Source organism: Astatotilapia calliptera, chromosome 18 (assembly GCF_964374335.1).
Source record: "Astatotilapia calliptera chromosome 18, fAstCal68.1, whole genome shotgun sequence".
Lineage (NCBI taxonomy): Eukaryota > Metazoa > Chordata > Actinopteri > Cichliformes > Cichlidae > Astatotilapia > Astatotilapia calliptera.
This window is the reverse complement of record NC_137439.1, coordinates 19,545,370-19,563,567: the sequence shown is the minus strand read 5'-3', so window position 1 is coordinate 19,563,567 and position 18,198 is coordinate 19,545,370. Positions and strand designations below refer to the sequence as shown.

Genomic DNA, 18,198 nt, shown 5'->3' with positions numbered 1-18,198 from the left:
GGCATACATACAGTAGGTTGGGTCATATAGTCATGTGGGTTTAAGCCCATCAATCAATCAATCAATCAAAGTGGAGCACCTAAAAGAAGACGTGTGTACCCTCAGGACCAAATATGGTGTTACACATATCTTAATCTATATGTGGCTGTATAAGATGGGTTGTTTTGTGGTTACAACCCAATTTAAAATGCTGTGTGTAATATGGTTAATTGGGATCCTGGAGAAGACCAGAACGTGTCAGTCTACCAATTAAGTTCTCCTAACTAAATGACAAATAGAGCAAAGTTTCTGGCTCAACTTCACCCAATTAAGGAGCGCGCGAAGGAGAGGAAAAGGTCTGAAGAGGTTAAAACTCCAGCAAAGCTTGAAAAGAGCATTTGAAGAGGAGTGTTTGCAGACTTTTTTTTTTTAGCTAGAAACGGTGTATGCCGTACACTCACTCCACTCTGTAAAAAAACAGTACAGTTCAAAGAAATCATTAAAAGGCCAAAATTAGCATGACTGTCATAGCCATGATGAGTATGTGTAAATGTCTGACCACAACTGTATTAATAAATATTTTAACCTCATGGCATGTTCACGTGTAGCCTAAAAACATGCATTTTGACATCAAGCATTAAAAGAAAAGTGCTAAAGCTGGAGAGAAGAGTTGGGCTTGTTATGTGCTGCTGTATCATAGGATGACATAAGCTGTTAATGAATGAAATGCGCAATATTCCTTCCTATGGACAGCCATTAGACTGAGAGTCAGACTTTGAGAACCTTGGATTTAGACAAATATACTGGCTAAGACTGGCATCTTCGGCTGCTAGTGGGGTAAATATTCTCTTCATCTAATTAGCTCCTGTAAATGTCTCACATAATTAAATCCAGTTCAATCAGAGGCTACAGTCGTGTTGACTTACCTCCAATAGGAGCAGCAAAGCAGCAGCCCACACCCACCGCACAGGCAGCCGACAGCATCTCCGTGTTCCTCAACTCATTCTGTCCAACAAGGGTCAGATACACGCACATACCAATACACGCAGAGCAGTGCATTCAAGCAAATACACACACATTCAAATCCCAAGAGGTGCACGTTTATTTGCAAATGCCACAAACGTACATCCAGAACCAGTTTTATTTTACAAACGCAGCAGTTTGACTGCAAAGCTGCTGTTTGCACACATTCGACAAGATTACTTATATATGATTGGAGTTTGATGGGAGGCTATAACTGAAAAACCATGATTGAGGGTTGAAATCATGAAATGAGATGTTTGTGTCGAAGCAAAAGCAACACAGAATGATGCCTCTCTGCGATGGTTCACTGAACAGAATCTAGCACAGCGCAGACAAATGGAAAGACATCAATCTGTCTCAGCTCTCAAATGGACAGCTTGAATTAATGTTGATGGGATTGGAAGTAAAGAAACTATCCGAGTCATGCATTCGTACCTTGCTTCCTTCAAAGGGCTCTTCCTTTAGCAGTAAAAGTGAAAAGAGGACAGACATGTGTGAGTGTAGTGGTTACCTTTTTTTAAATGTATGTTTTTTTTATCTTCCTCCTGGAAGACATCCAAGTTATTATTCAAAGCAAGCAGACCCAAACAAGCAGCGAATGAGCTTCAGCAAACAATCCTGATTTTACTGTGAACTGAATTAACATTTTCCCAGACTGATTAGGTTTAGTGGTCCCTGCACTATTTGAGTCGTTCTAACTGTGCTGACACGTGTTTTTCTTCCTTCACATCACTGCAGCCTATCTTCCTCCACGCTGATGTGGCTGTTGATGCAAGGAGGAGAGGCACATCACAGTATCCAGTGGAGAAATAGACAGAAGCTCAGGGTGAAGTCTCACATGAGTGGAGGTGAGAGTCCGTCCTGGGGAACGGCAGAAAGTCGAAGAAATGTCAAAGATTTTTCAAATAAAAACTGCATGTGCGTGTGTTATTCGCCCTTCACAGTGATTATACTCAAATAAGGAGGAAGGTGATAAATCATGAAATTACAGGCTTAAGGATTTACATGATTTATTCCACATTTGCCTTTATTTGCCTCCCACTTGTGTGAGTTAACGTGTATGTGCACATATCAGTGGCACTCTCAGCAAAGCGTGGTACACACTTACATGTAAGCTCTTCGTCTGTTGGTTTGAGTTTACACACAGAAATGATAAAGTAGTTTAGCTCAGTTTAGCTTTAGGCTCATTCTCGGGGACTTGGTATTGGATCAGTGCAATACTTTGTTGCATCTTGTAACTATGTAACCCACTGACTTGTGTTATATAAATGATTTTTTTTTAGAAATGAAAAAATACACCTCAAACATGCACTATGAAAATGTCTGAACCTTTTATGTTCACTGTCATTACCATTTGATTTATAGCCTATAACACATTTAAACAATAGAAGTTGACCTTCAATGACAGGCACGTTTACAGTCCAGGTTTCCAAAAAAAAGTTCCAACATACATGAAAATCTGACTGGTCTGTTTTATTGTGTTAGTTAATTACTGAAGAAAATAAAAGTCACAGTGATTTAGCTAGCATCGCACAGGTACTACTAAGAACCCCCCCACCACTTTTTTTTTTAACTTCTCGTTCATGTTAAGCCACTACTAAAGATCATTAACTTGTGTTTTCTTTTTTTCGTAGTTTGTAATATCATCTGCTGCCCTTTCCTCAACCTGATTCTGCTGCAGGTCTCTTCCTCTTATCGGGGAGTTCTTCCTTCCCACCATTCCCAACCAATCTTATATCTTATAGTCTTTACCTTACAATTGAAAGTGGCTTAATATGACTGTTGTTATGAGTTAAAACTATATAAATAAAACTAAATATTAATTAATCCTTACTTCACTTTCTAATGTGTAATTTAACGAGTTCATTTGTAACTCATTATGCCCCTCTGAAACCCCTGCTGGTCTTGAAGTGGCAGCGTGATAAGGTGAGGGAGGGCCACCACTTCTTGTGAGAAGTTATCGAGCTCTCGTTATGCACTAAAAAGTTTAACTTAGTTAAACTAGCACCCTTTAGACTCCCTGCCTTCAAATTATGCTTCATCACTTCATCCAGGTCTCTCTTGGAAATGAGATTTTTAATCTCAATGAGATTTTTTACCTGGATAAATAAAGGATTAATAAATCCAACACATTTCAAAAGGTGCAACTTTTACTCAACTAGTGGCAAAAGCAATCACAAGGAGGGTTTTGGTGCAGCACTCTCTTTGCTACAGATAGTACCCTAGCCAATGCCTGCAACCACATCACGACCAACCAGGAAATACGCATTTTTCCCTAGCGACTGGAGGTTGCCAGGGGGGGGTCACTGACTGGTCTTTGGCAGCAATGACCTGTAGTGACCCTTCATACAGTTTAGACCAGTGACAGTTATCTTTACAATGAATCTGTTGTTGTAGTGCTTCTGATAGTAATGTAAGGAAGTGGCTCTTTCACTTTTCCCCACTCATAAACAAACACTCCCCAATATTGAGGCTAAAGTTAGGATCTAAACAGATCTCACTACAAATATCAGCATGTGTGACTCTGCAGCTGAATGTGAGCACAAAAGGGGTCAAATTAACAACTAGTGATGATGATTGATGAATAGAAGACAGAAATACATTTCAAAGTTTTCACACCAATTTTTCAAGCTTTTTAAAAAATTATTGTAAAGAGCCAAAAACAGCTTTCCTGTTTAATTAAAATCAGAGGCTCAATCTGACTGAAAACATTTGTGGACTTGAGCTGCAGACATACGAGAACTCATAAATTAGATTTTATCACAGACGATAACATGACACTTTTTATAGAAGTAAGCGGAAAGCCCTCAAACACAGTGCTGTGCTGCAGTCTGCTGGGACATCTGCATATCAGTTGTTCTCCATCCTCACCTTGTAAATCCCACCAAAAACAGCAGCCATAAATTTGCTCAGGAGAGCGGCGCACAGACTGGCAACATGAACGAAGGGTCCCTGTGAGGGAGGATAGAGAAAGGCAGACGTTAGAAGACAGGACACGACTAAAAGCACACTTAAAGACTAAGCAGAGCATGCTGCCTCCAAGATCAAGAGCATTATTCAAAAACCTTTGCACGATTAAACCACGCTCAGATGCAGATTCAAACTGCTTTATTACACCCTGGATGGGAAATGTAACTGCTATTAGCAGTAAATCACACTTTTATTTTGACAGCTCTGACTTTAATGAGACTAGAAGAGAGAACATTATTAAATCTTCCAGACCTACAAAAAAGCCTTTAATTCATTGGTTGTAATTTGTGAAGCCAAGAAGACTCTAATGGGTGAAGGCTAGGGGAAAAATAAACTCTCTACCTCCTTCCCCAGAGGCATTCCACTACCCAGCGCGCAGGTCAGACCAATCACTTTGGCAACAAAGGTCTTAAAAGTCAGATACTCCTTCAGGACCACCCCCCTGAGTATGGTCTTCATCTCTGGAATACCTGAACCTGAGACATGAAAAGATGCCAGGTGGGATGATGCAGTGCAGAGAAAAGATGAGTTGAAAGAAAGCAATTACACAGAGGGGGGTGGGGGAATAAATGAAGAGCAAGAGGAGACAGTAAGGGGAAAAGCTGATTGATATTCATATAGTTTTAGTATGCACATCTCATCAGAGCTATATTTAATGGATTTCCTGCAGATGCAATCACTAAGACATACAGCACATGTCCTTGGAGCCCTTATGGAGCACTACAGAGCCAATTACACAGAAATAAGACCATGAATTAGAATTTGAATATAAATACATATGTTTATGTCCACATTCTGTGTGCATGTCTTACCCACAGCCTGAGGCGCAAGTATCTGTGTGAATCCTGCAGAGAAAGTAATGAGGACTACAGGGTAGCTGATCCAGGCAATGTACTGCAGAAGCAAGTTACTGTCCAGTCCACCGTACATCCACTTCTGTGCTGCACACACACATATATAAGGAACTTCATTTCAGTATCATGCAGTACAAAACTAAACTAGTCAAAAACTATTCCCAATTAATTTTCTGTGACTCCTTTTCTCTTCTTCTTCTCTTCGACTGCTTCTCTGTGCTCTAACCTCAAATCTCTGCCTTTGATTTCCTCACCCTCAGCAACTCCTCTTTCATCCTACGAGCAAATTTACAGTTTCAAAAACAGAGGAAAAAAAACGAAAGCTACTAAACTAAGCCAGCTGTGTATTTCGCCATCTATTTTTCTTCACTCGTACCTGAAAAAAAGATCTTTTCAAAAATGTTCTGATGCTCAGAGAGGATGCGCTGGAAAACATCAGCATGGGCGGAAAAGATGGCGTGTTTGCTCAGTCATGGCTGAGTAGTGTTTTGTTAAAGTTAATGATGTGTCAACCTTTTCATTTTATTTTATTTTTTACAAGTTTTGGTTTTGTTTGAACACTTTTAGGAAAGAAATGTCAGGAAAAATAATCTGGTTTATTATAATTTATTGTGAGATTTTGGGAATTTTTTGTATCAAATACTGTATAGTTTCTATTCACATCACAGATGTTTGTAAAATCCCAGTTTGTTTGAAATGTGAATAGAAACCGTGATTTCTAAATATTATGAACCAATATTTCATCACAATTAAATTGTCTTCACAATGCACCTCTTAGCCGTTCATATGAAGCCTAACTCTTCGAGGTTTAATGCCGCCCCTGTGAGAACAGCATCACATTTGCTGTCTGTCCAGTCTTTCAAGCATCTCTCTCTCGTTTTTGGTATGCATCTCTTTCCTACCTTCTTGGCAGAAGGCGATGGCATAGTCCATCACCCAGCTGACCAGAGCCATGAGTAGCCCCAGCAGAATGAGGAAGATCCAGTCCTCCCCCACCCGTGAGATCAAGAACTTCTGGCAGCGAGATGCACACACTGAGGGCACAGAGAAACAGAGAGAGGGAATCAAAAGCAAAGAAATTCCAGGTGTGATGAGACTGCAGAGATATACTTGTTTGTATGCGACTCAAAGAAACACCAGTGTCAAGGAGAAAAGAGGAGAGGAGAAGGAAACTGAATTATAAATAATCAAACTGAATTATAAATAAGCTGAAAAAAGGAAGTCTAAATAATAAAACTTTTGAAAAAGATTCAAAACTGTGATATGATGTTGAATGGTTGAGTTAAAAAAGGTATGAATAAAAGATTAATACACCCATTCATTTAAACGTAATAGGCATAGACATATGGCTGCTACATATACAGGCATATTAGCATATCTATATAGATATGCCTAACCAGGTTCGGGTCGCAAAACCAGAGAAGCGGTAAAAACCGGATGGATGGACATTTTTAGAGTGAAAACTGTCGGCTTCACTGTTACAAAGACTAACCAGCTTGTTAGGACTATGCTTGCCTGCCATAGCCCAGCTTTTAAAGAGGAAGTGTGACTTCTCTTTGGTAAATGTAACCTAAATTTCTTTGTGAGCTAGTTAAACCAAAAAAAAAAAAAAAGCTCACAAAAATTACTAATTGTCATATTTTGTTAAAGTCACATGATCACTCAACTCTACTACATATGGAAAAAATAATAACTCAGTTATATAAATAAACAACAAACAACTAGTTGCATTCAAGGAACGTAACTTCTTTTGGTCCTACAAACTCAGTCACCCATTGGTTGCATTAATTAATATGTTTCAGCTGGCAACAAGTTATTTAACTCTAAACGGGACAGTGAGTAACTAAATTATTGGCCAGCATTAAACGATGAAAACAACTAAGGAGACTGCTGAAACTATTATAATAACAGTTCAAAGATAGTGGTAAACTATCATCTTTTAAGAAGAAATATGGAACTCACGACTATATTTCGACACATACACTGCAAAGAGATCTGAAGGGATTGGCAATAAACATCTGTGTAGACTTAAGAAAAACACTCATCAGTGAGACTAATCTGGAAAACAGGCTTCAGTTTGCCACATAAAGATTGGACCCTGGAGCAATGGAAAAAGCTCATGTGGTTTGATGATTCCAGATTTGACCTGTTTCACTGTGAAGGTTAAATCAGAGTAAGAAGAGAGCTGGATGAAGCAATGCACCCCTTGTGACTAGCGCTTGCTTTACAAGCCTGTGGTGGTGTTTTGATTTGGAGTTGCTTCAGGTGGTCAAGTTTAGGTTCAGAAACATTATTTGCCAAAAAAGGTGTTTCTACCAGTGGAGTTTTCTTTTACTGGTGGCACAGGCATATTTATAGATGACACTGCCAGGATTCACTGGGTTCAAATCGTAAAAGAGTGGTTGAGGGAGCATGAGACATCATGGGGTTGCACTAGTCTTAAAAAACAAAACAAAACTGAATACATTTTTAGGTCAGCACTGGACAAAATTTGAGTGATTTTACGTGTATTTTGATGAAGAAAACAAGAGTAAAAAGATGCAGTGAGCAGAGAGATGTTATCACGTTTGCACATGAGAGAATCACATTATCTTCATCCAGTTCAAATATGAGAATATCAAGAAAAAAAAAGCTAGGTCATGGTTATAAATTCTACTATTACATTATAATCTATAACTCTGGGTTAGGTCAGCTAAAAGAAGCATTGCTGGACTAATTTCTCCTCGCTTGTCTGCGGACACTGCCAAAGCCTGGAATTCACAAATATCCAGAGCATTCATAGATGTGCCTGTCCCCAGAGAAGCTAAAAATGTGCTACTAACACATTTGCCAGATCCACACTTCATGACAGCGTTACAGCCAAGTGAGAAACCAAAAACACTTTTTTGTTAATTGTTCAGCTTGTTTGTAGAGGAAATGGAAACGGTTGTAGAGGAAAAAGTTTGTTATTCGACACTCATTATGTGACTAATTGGAAATAAATGTTCATTACGATGCAGTTTGTGACATTTGCTCAAAGCTTAAGTACTGAGCTGTCTTATGAAATGATTTATCATTTTTAAATGAAACCAATCACATGGCAGCAACTCAATGCATTTACAGACATGGTTAAAAACAACCTGCTGAAGGTCAAACTGAGCACTGAAATTAACGTGGCATAGTTATTGGATGTTGAGTCTTTCAGAAACTGCTGATCTGCTGGGATTTTCCTACACAACCATCTCTGGGGTTTATAGAGAATGGGCTGAAAAAGAAAAAATATCCAGTGAGCAGCAGTTCTCTGGGTGAAAATACCTTATTGATGCCAAAGAGCTGGTAGGAAGACAACAGCAACTCCAAGAACCACTCCAAGATATTCAGAAGAGCATCTTTGAATGCAAAACATGTCAAACCTTGAAGCAGATGGGCTACACAGCAAAAGAACACACCAGGTGCCACTCTTGTCAGCTAAGAACGGGAAACTGAGGCTATAATTGAAACAGAGTTACCAAAGTTGGACAACAGAAGATTAAAAAAAACACCGCCTGGTCTAAGTCTTGAGTTCTGATTGTAGAATTTGGGGTAAACAACATGAAAGACTCATCCTGCCTTGTATCAATGATTCAGGCTGATGGTAGTGAGCTAATGGTGTGGGGGATGTTTTCTTGGCACACTCGGTACCTCTTAGTACCAAATGAATGAACTGGTTTCTTGAACATGACAATGAGTTCACTGAGTTCACAATGAGTCACATTACTCTGCCCCCACCGTGTAATGTGATAATATTTACTATTTCACATCAAGATATCTTGTGGTTATGCTGCTTGTATAATGTTTTGATGTGGCTCAAAAAAAGAACTGCTCGTGTTAAATCTTGTTTGAATGGCATGCTGCTATTCAAAAACCAAAACAAGGAAAATGATAAATGAAAGGACTTTGCAGCAGTCTTTCTAGGCCGGGAAGCGGGTCACAATGGGATGCAGCGTCTCCTGAGGCAAATGAGGCACAACTGTGTGCGTGATGGGGCAGGCTGTCCAGCTGCCAGGCCACCTGCTGGATGGCAAACAGCCAGCATAGAACCTACACATGAACATGGGATAAGCATGCAATCTGACACATGACACAATCTCACACAGAGTCAAAAAGAAAACATGCCTCTGAAAAATATTTAGCAGATAAATCTAAGTGAACATATGAGATGACATGGTTTTCTAGATTGTGTCATTTTACTTGACAGTTCAGTTGAAACTCTTTTTAAAAAGAAAGAGGGGGTATTCTCAGAGATTCTCTGTATGTATTCCCTTTAATCTCTTTCTCACACACACACACACACACACACACACACACACACACACACACACACACACACACACACACACACACACACACACACACACACACACACACACACACACACACACACGTAATCTTTAAGAGGACATTCACTGACGTAATGCATTCCCTAGCCTCTTAACCTGCCCTTATCTATCACAACAAAGTGCGTAATCTAAACGTATTTTTAATATGAACCCTAATCATAAAAGGGCACCCGTAGTTTTATTTAATCTATATTGCTTTGCTGAGTTACCCTCTTTTTAGGGTTCTTTTGGCAGGTCCTGTTTAGCTCCATTATACTGAAGCAAAACTGGACAACTCACATAACAGCAATCTAGATGGATAAACAGCACTACAGCCAAAAGGGAAAAATTCATACGTCTAAACTGGAGTATGAAGTGTCCCTTATTTGACTTGAAACCAGCGAAAATGTCCCCATACTGATGGTCTTAGAATTTGTAGGGGTCCTCATAAAGGCAGCTATACAAGTACAACACACACACACACACACACACACACACACACACACACACACACACACACACACACACACACACACACACACACACACACTCTGGCACCTGCACCACCACATACTTCCATGTGCATCTTGGCTCACACTCACATCCGCAGGCTCAGTGGCGTTCACAGATGTCTTCTCCTGATCCCGCACTAAAAATCACACCCAACGCCAGACACTTTCTCCACCTCTGCGAGTCCTGCATTGCATCACCCTAATCATTAATAATGTTGAAAATGCAGGAGATCATTCACCTACAGCCCTTTTCAAAGATTTACAGTCCTCGAATGTACAGTGAAACACTAGCTGTGATATTATTCACTGAGGCTGAACCTTGGAATAACCTGCAGTCCCAGGTCTGATTAATACCTGCTACAAAAATGCACCAACATTTCACTCTGTGAGGCAAAAATAATCAGTGAGGGGAGTACATGTTTTGTAGCTCAGCAGCACAGTCTTTAGTTGCATGTGTAGGTTGCCTTGTTCAAAAACCTCCAACTACTGATACGAACCGAGGCACACACTAGTCCATCACCCACAGATATGATGTTCCCACACAGATGCATGAGAGGAAAGCACTAAAACTCCCACTTCCACCAAATCTGAAGGCTCTCTCAGCACACATTACCTAAGAATGAAAGCAGCGGTGCCTGGCCAGCCTGAGCGCCTCTCCAAAGATGAGTCTAAAAATACGAACACCTCTTGATCTATGAGCACACACGGCAGACAGTGAACACACAAATCACTCTGGCTGGCTGCTGATCTGACTGATTGTTTTAAATGGCTTCTATTACAGCCAGCAAGCAACGCTGTGCTGATATAGTGCAGCTTTCACCTATAGTGCAATCTATTGCTCTTTAATCAGATCACTAGTCACAAGGGCAAAGAGGCAGAGATGGATACTGGAAAGCCGCCACGCTGGCTCACTTACGCAAGCACGAGTAAAAACAAACACTGCCTTTCCCTCCTATTGCCTTGTCGAGAGTCATCCCTGAGAGTGATTATTTATTTTAACACTTTATTTTCTGTTATTTGGCTTACATAACTTTTTTCCCCAGTTACTAATAGAGTTCAATAAATCTGTGTCCCCTCTGAAAAACAATCGGGTAAACTGCAAGTGGAACTTTTAAGTATTTATAATGCTGTTTCCAAAAAAATGTGTAAAATAAAGACAAAAGACTGAAAAGGTATGTGATGCTAAAGCTTGTGTTGTGGGGAATATCTTGAAAGAAATTAGGTTAAGCAACAAAAACTGGGAATAATCAATCATGTTGCCTTATTAAGTCCTTATTGTTACTTATTTCATGGGTGAAGATAAGGAGGATCTGGCCACTCTAAACAGTTTGCTATACTGATAAGGAGTTTCATCTTCTGTACACAGTGGACTGACACTGGCTAACATTTACAGCTCTTTTACACTATGATCACATTTAACCATGCATTCATTCAGGCCTCTATCCACCTCACATCTATGGCCAGTTTAGAATCACCAATTAACCCATCGTCTATGTTTTGGATGGTGGGAGGAAGGCAGAGCACCAGTAATAAACCTATGCAGACACAAGGAGAACATGCAGTCCACACAGGATAGTTCTTGTTGTGAGTTAAGACCACTGCACCGCAGTGCCAGTATCATGAAAAGATTCAGAGAATTGGGAGGAACCTCTATACACGAGAAAAAGGTCTGAAAAACAGATTTTAATGGCCGTAATCTTTGAGCCACTCACAGGAACACTTAAGAGAACCATTTCTCAATACTTCCAAAAGCCGTGCCGTCTCTCTGTGACATCTTGTTAGACACACATCTGAATGCTCCAGATCCGCAAAGTGTCAAAACATCAGCTTTGACAAATATGAGTGCAAGTCGAAGTGAATTTAAAAACGTGGCCCTTGTTTGCATGTTCACACTTTACCAAATTTGGAGTCTAAGCAGAAAAAAACAATTTTGACACAAACTGTAGAGAGTGGGCACAGACAGTTTTATTAAAGTTCTCCTACAGCTGCAAGTGCTGATGGTGTCAGCAATAAATGCAAATGCAGCAAAGCAAACCTTAAGAATTATTATTATCATAGGATCTTTACTCTATAATATAAACTGCTTTGGAAAAATGTATTTTATCTGATCCACAAAATCAGAAATTACAAAAATCAATAAATTGAATAATCAGATTCTTCATTTTACCAACCAAAATGCCACAGCAGAGGTCTGTACTACGAGGCATGGTTTCCTTTTATCCAGGCAACTTTCAGGTTAACCCAGGATTCCTAATACTATGAGTTGTGGATCACTTCTTACTGGGTATATTGACATCATAATATAACACGTTCTGGCTGACCTCATCTTCGACTTGCACGTAAACTAAGCCTAAGTTTGAGTACAGTTTTTATATTTGTTCTTTACTGTCAGGCTGTTAAACACCACTGAGGCTGCTGCTAAAAGAACAAAAACTAAAACTATCTTTTAAACATCAATTTAATCAAATACTCGTTATAATCTATCAGAGTCTCCCACTCTCCCTTATCTTAACGACAGAACCGTGTTATTGATAGGTCTGTTAACTCACACACTATGCTTTTTTACTGGCTTTCTTTCCTGGCTATAAATAGGCTACACTTTATTAATATAGCAGCTCTTTTCCAACCTTACTGACCAAAGCACTTAAAGTAGACACTCTTAATACAATATTACTCTAAAGTGCTTTTCCTCTCACGCAAACTCACACTGCTGATTTGTCTGCAGGAGCTGTGTTGCTGTGTTTAACCTCGTCATATTTTTCCCATAGTATAGTTTAAGTTCTTCAGCCATTCTTGTGAATGGTCAGATGCTGCCAACACCACCTCTTTCACGTGTATATGCAGGGAAACCCTGGGTTAGCTCAGTGAGATCGTTACCCTTGTGTTGCTGCCTATCCCGAATGCCTGTGTTAGGGTAAGTGAATTCAGATAACAAAAAGATCCCCTGGCTGTGTTAAACTCACTTTGTAGTACAAGGCTCTGGAAAGAAGGTCGACTCAACTTGAAGTATACACTAAAACATTTCCTCGCTCGACAGACACTCCAGCTTTAAGATACGTATTTATCTGTAAGGTTTCGCCTGGATTGATTAAGATACGATGAGTTCATTTGTAGAGCTGTAAGCTTTGAAAAATGACAAATACAGTGTGACTTTCTGAAAAGCAATATCACAGTCATTCAAAACACATTTGGAAGATGCACGCATACACACAGAAATACACATAACACTCCATTACTGTAGAGTACATCGGTCTCAAGTGGAGCTCTCTGCTGGTGCCACTCCTTTATCTGCAGTCATCTGGGAAGACTAGACATAAAATAACCTGACAGCTCAGATCAGCGTTTTGCTCACATAAACAAACGTAAACACAAAGTGAAGCAATCGGATACACTCACACACTGACAAACACAATCTGGGCCACTGGCTGCCAGCAGAGGACGCTGTCCCTGCCTTTGACATTGAGACAGTCCTTGGTGTCTGGAGGTCGTTGCTCAGATCAGACACATTTAATTCTTCTCTTTGGGCTTCATTTATAAAGCATACAAGTCGCATGCAGGTAGCATGGTGTGAGCAGAAAAACACTCAAAATGAGCCTTTTAGAAAATCTTACTGTGACATGTAAATGATCTATTCTGTAAGGAAAGTCTAGTTTTTTAATGCAAATTATGTTTTTGTTGGTTATGTGGGGGTGTTACTCTCTAAGACGTTTATCAGCCTCAGTTCTGAGTTTTTGTCCTGATCACTGCCAGGCTGGGACTGTTAAACTGAGGAACTTTTATCGGACGTAAAAGTCCGACACCATCAGGAATACTATCAGGAAACCATAAATATGTAGGACCTTTTTTCTCCATCTTTTGTAGCTGCTGTGCTGTACTTCAAGAACTCGTCGCTTTCACACGACTTTAACGCTCAGTGGAGAGCTGAAATCACAGTTTTAGGGGTGCGCACACACACGATTCACTATAGTTAATCACTACATTGGTCTGACCTTCAGGCACTACCTGCACAGTTTCTCCTTGCAAGCCTGAGTCTGAAGAGGGAGTATCAAACATTCAGCCTTACAACGAGTTCTGCAGAGTCCAGCAGGAGAGAAGGACGGTTTTATTCTTAATCACAAAGTATTGTTGTAGCAGATCATGAGCTGACCGTGTTTGTCCAAACTCTGAAGTCTAAATCATTGTCAGTTTTAAAAACATTACCCACACTACACCATACCGATGTGTTTCTATGATTTTTTTAAATCCAGGCTTTCTGAAGGTCTTTCAAACTTCTTATATTGACATTGGCGGTTTTGTTCACTCCAGTTCTTGTAGCTGACCATTTTCAGAGGAATTTTTTTGTTTTGTTTTGTTAAGCCACTCAACACTGACCTATGAATCATTCAAGGATAAAAAGGCACCAAACTCAAGGGACGAACAAGTGTTGTATCTACACGTAGCAGACAACTTAAAAAGCACCATTGTATCTTCAGGCAGCAGTGCGGGATCATTGTGACAGAGAAGGGAACAAAAGGCAGCAAACATCCAAAGAAGAGCTCCGAATGTCCTTCAAGAAGCCTGGAGAACTATTCCTGAAGACTACTTGAAGAAATTACAAGAAAGCTTGCCTAAGAGAGTTCAGGCTATGTTGAAGAATAAATATGGTCATACCAAATATTGACTTTCAAGCTTGTTAGAAGTATACAAACTCTGTTTTTGAATGATATACTGTATTTCCAGGCACGTTTGCACGTTTTAATAAATTGCTGCACCTTTTTCCCATTTTCCCAACAAAATAGAAAGAAATGAGGACTGCCTCAAGACTTTTGCACAGTACTGTACAACAGTAGCTTGTACTGCAGTGTCTTTGTGACTTGAAGTGACTGTTGTGAACTAGTGATACATAAATATCATTTAGATAAACTGAATAGGTGAAAATAGAAAAACTGGAACATTTTGTAGAAACCGCTTTACTGGTCTGGCCCACCTAAAATCAAATTTGTCTGTACGTGGTTTATGAATCAATATGTGGGTTAGGGGTTAAAAGAGTGATCGTCACTTACACTGGCACTTTGCACAAGGGTCCTTCTCATATTCCAGAAGATCAGCACGACTACGAACGCTGGCGTTCCTCCTCATGCCACCGCCATCCCGCACCCCTCCATCACGTAGGCGCGCCGCCTCCTCCTTGGCAAACACACCCAGCTCCTGGGTGTACCGCCCATACATCTGAATAGATGGAAAGGAAAAAGTTTTTACACTGGTAGTAACAGAGGAAGACAGTGTAGAAAATGTCAGTGTGATACAGCATGTTTTCCACTTTAAAAATTAATACTGTGTTGGGTCACAATAATACATTCAGCGTAAACATGCAAAGGTTCAAGCTCTGAGTAAACAGACCCAGCTGTGGAAAATTCACTGACTGCAAATAGAAACTCCATTCACAGCTTTCCTCTTTAATTCTCCTTTAGAAATAAATAAAAAAAATCACTCAGCTTTGACTCAGCAGTCGTGTAATGACTTCTTTTCAGACAGATGAGCAGACAATAAGCTCCACCTGTCAGCTCCCAGCTGATTAACTCTGCAGGGCTGGCACACAATTGACTACTAACAATGAGAGGCGGTGTTCATAGCGAACTACACACAATCAATCACATATAAAGACTGCATCCCAGCCATAGATGTGGTTGTTGTAGATTTGGCCAGTGTGTAGTTAGTTATTAACACCATAATGAAGTTTTTCAAGCTGCTGTTTAGTGTTGTGGTTGTTTGTGTTTGTTGTGTTACTGCGCAGCATTCCTGGAAGATTCCTCTGCAGAAACCTCAAACTTCTCATTCTTTTCAGTGGTTTCAACAACAGTCAAATGTCCCTCCAACTGCAGCTCCTCTTAATAAATGCCTGGTAGAGGAGGCTCAGAAGCTCCGGTGTGGGACTCCAGATTTGACCCCTGAACAATGTGAAAAAATGAACTGCTGCTTTGATGGGCTACGGTGCTACTATGGGAAAACAGGTATTTATGCTTCGGTGAGGTTTCTTTTCCTGTTGGTGGACATGTGAAACTGAGCAGACCTTCACCCATCTATTGTCTTGTCTCCCAGTGACTGTGCAGTGTACCAGGGATGGCCAGTTTGTGGTGGTTGTGGCTAGAGATGCCACCCTGCCACCTATAGAGCTGGACTCAATCGACCTGCTGGAGACTGACGATGTCTTCTGTACCTCTGTCGACAGCACCTCTGCCTTTGCCATCTTTCAGTTCCCTGTGACAGCATGTGGCACCACAGTTACGGTAGGTGGAGGGTTATCTAGACAGTTTTTAATATGAAAATACAATCTGATCGGATTCATCACTTGAACATAGTCATATTTTTTCCCCCCTCTTCCCACAGGAGGAGGATGGTTTTGTTGTTTATGAAAACCACATGTCGTCTTCATATGAAGTAGGAGTTGGCCTAAAAGGCTCAATCACCAGGGACAGCCATTTTGAGTGAGTCTGTCAAATGGGAATTGAGTCATTAATTGGCAAATTCTGAACACAATGACAACACAAAAGCACTGATTATTTATATTTGAGTCAACTCTATATAAAACCCCCTTTAGCTTCATGTATTGTAAACTTTTTTTCTCCTTTGGCAGCTGCGATGTAAATGTACTGTTTCTAAAGCACTGCCAGTCAAATTTTGTTTAAATGTGCTGTAAATAAAATGACGGCCATCCCTAAAAGGTTCATACTTCTGATAGTGTATGTTTAAGGTATAATTTCCAAAAAGCTTAAGCAGTTCAGTGGGTACATGTTGGACTTGAAAGAGAACCTGTTGATCCTATTGGACTAATATCTAGAACCAGTGCCTCTGTTGTCGTGCCACACTACAAAGCAATTAGCCTGTAGTTGATTTCCATTCATTCTATGATTTAACTCTTAAAGGGACTGAAACTTAAGTAGGCCTTTGACTGCTTAAATAGCACAAAGTTGTGCTCTGCCAACAGGCTACTGTTCCAGTGTCGGTACTCCGGCACAGCCACAGAGGCTCTCATCCTGGAGGTGAGCCCTGTTCCTCCTCCCGTACCGGTTGCTGCTGCAGGACCTCTCAGAGTGGAGCTCAGACTGGGAAGTGGACAGTGCCGCACAAAAGGATGTGTGGAGGGTGAGTGACACAACCCCTAAGAAGCAGTACAGAAATAACTTGTATGCACTAAAACTATTACTCTACTTGCAGAAGTGGCAGCGTACAGCTCCTTCTATGCCCCGTCAGACTACCCAATCACCAAAGTGTTACGGGAACCCGTCTATGTTGAGGTGCGCATCTTGGCAAGGTCCGACCCAAATATCATTCTGAACTTGGAGCACTGCTGGGCCACTTCCAATCCAAATCCTGACAGCCTGCCACAGTGGGACCTTCTGTTTAATGGGTATATAAAAGCAATCAGATACAACTTTGTACAGTTTTTGTATTTTGTGCTAAGGTGGATTCTTCTTGGCTGCAGGTGTCCATACCATGATGACAAATTCCTGACCACAGTGGTTCATGTGGACAGCTCCTCTGGGCTTCAGTACCCGACGCACCACAAACGTTTTGTCATAAAGATGTTTACATTTGTGGATCCAAACGACTTCTTTCCACAGCAAGACCGGGTACAGCAGAGCTTATTTAAATTGGATTCCCTTACAGAAACTGTTTTCTTGACCAAATGTACTTTTTTTTTTTTCTTTCTTTTTTTTTTTTTAAAAAAAAGGTGTTCATCCACTGCACCACAGCTGTTTGCTATCCAACCAGCATGGACTCTTGTGAGCAGTACTGTCATCGACAGCGTGAGTATCTTGATTGTAGTCTAATACTTAAACTGCCTGGCATTCTGCCCTAAGTTTACAGAACTGCAGCTTTATGCAAGTTTAGCAAAACCTTCCAGAGCTTTTACACTTCAAGAAGGCAGATCGCACTGAAATTGGCATTTGCAAGCTTAAATCAAAGGTAGAAAGGCTTCCCCCTGGAAGAGCTGAAATGGCATCTAGAATTTTTAGCTTTACATATTCACTTATGCACTTCTGTAAGATTTTCTTTTTCAGCACTTAAAGGAAAAAATGCCTGCCTTGCAGGAAGAGCAGTATCTGCAGCAAGGAAAGTTTCCCAGAGCCAGAGGGGCCTAGTCTCAAGTGGTGAAGTGATCCTGACTGAGAAGACCACAGCAGCACTGAATGCTAAACTGAAAGGATGACCTTCCACTGGCACGCCATTTCTGGCTGTCATTTTTAATAAAAAGCTTGTTAAAAGCTCATGCTGAACTGGGTTTTGTCTCAAATCACTGCTTGAAGGTGACTAACTTTCGCTGAGGTAGATATTCTACAAAGTCAAGCCAGTAACATGATGAAGGTGCCACCCTGTTTTCCTGATTCTTGCTGACAAGGCAGCAAGATTGCATTACAACTAGATGCTTGGAAAATCTATACTGAAATGTACAATAGCATTGTATAACACAGCAGATTTGCTTTCAGTAGTGAAAAACTGCATGTCAGGAAATGTGCTTGACTAGCAACATTAGATGTAGAG

At 40.5% G+C, this 18,198-nt stretch overlaps 2 protein-coding genes across 2 annotated transcripts in view; one reads left to right on the top strand and one right to left on the bottom strand.

Moving 5' to 3' along the window:
* clcn2a (chloride channel, voltage-sensitive 2a) overlaps window positions 1-18,198 on the bottom strand; it is a 58,189-nt gene that overhangs the window by 24,914 nt on the left and 15,077 nt on the right. Inside the window, exons 2-8 of the mRNA XM_026149016.2 lie at window positions 14,718-14,883; window positions 5,729-5,860; window positions 4,785-4,913; window positions 4,315-4,448; window positions 3,874-3,954; window positions 1,438-1,461; window positions 906-984 (exon numbers count right to left, since the gene is read on the bottom strand). Coding sequence (XP_026004801.2) covers window positions 906-984; window positions 1,438-1,461; window positions 3,874-3,954; window positions 4,315-4,448; window positions 4,785-4,913; window positions 5,729-5,860; window positions 14,718-14,883 — 745 coding nt within the window. The remainder of the gene's footprint in view (window positions 1-905; window positions 985-1,437; window positions 1,462-3,873; window positions 3,955-4,314; window positions 4,449-4,784; window positions 4,914-5,728; window positions 5,861-14,717; window positions 14,884-18,198) is intronic.
* Window positions 15,331-17,933, top strand: LOC113010132 (zona pellucida sperm-binding protein 4-like). The gene is made up of 8 exons (XM_026149020.2): window positions 15,331-15,665; window positions 15,754-15,941; window positions 16,042-16,139; window positions 16,640-16,797; window positions 16,870-17,062; window positions 17,138-17,285; window positions 17,387-17,462; window positions 17,748-17,933. The coding sequence occupies exons 1-8, from the start codon at window positions 15,386-15,388 to the stop codon at window positions 17,864-17,866; spliced, it is 1,260 nt and encodes a 419-aa protein (XP_026004805.2). The 5' UTR covers window positions 15,331-15,385; the 3' UTR covers window positions 17,867-17,933.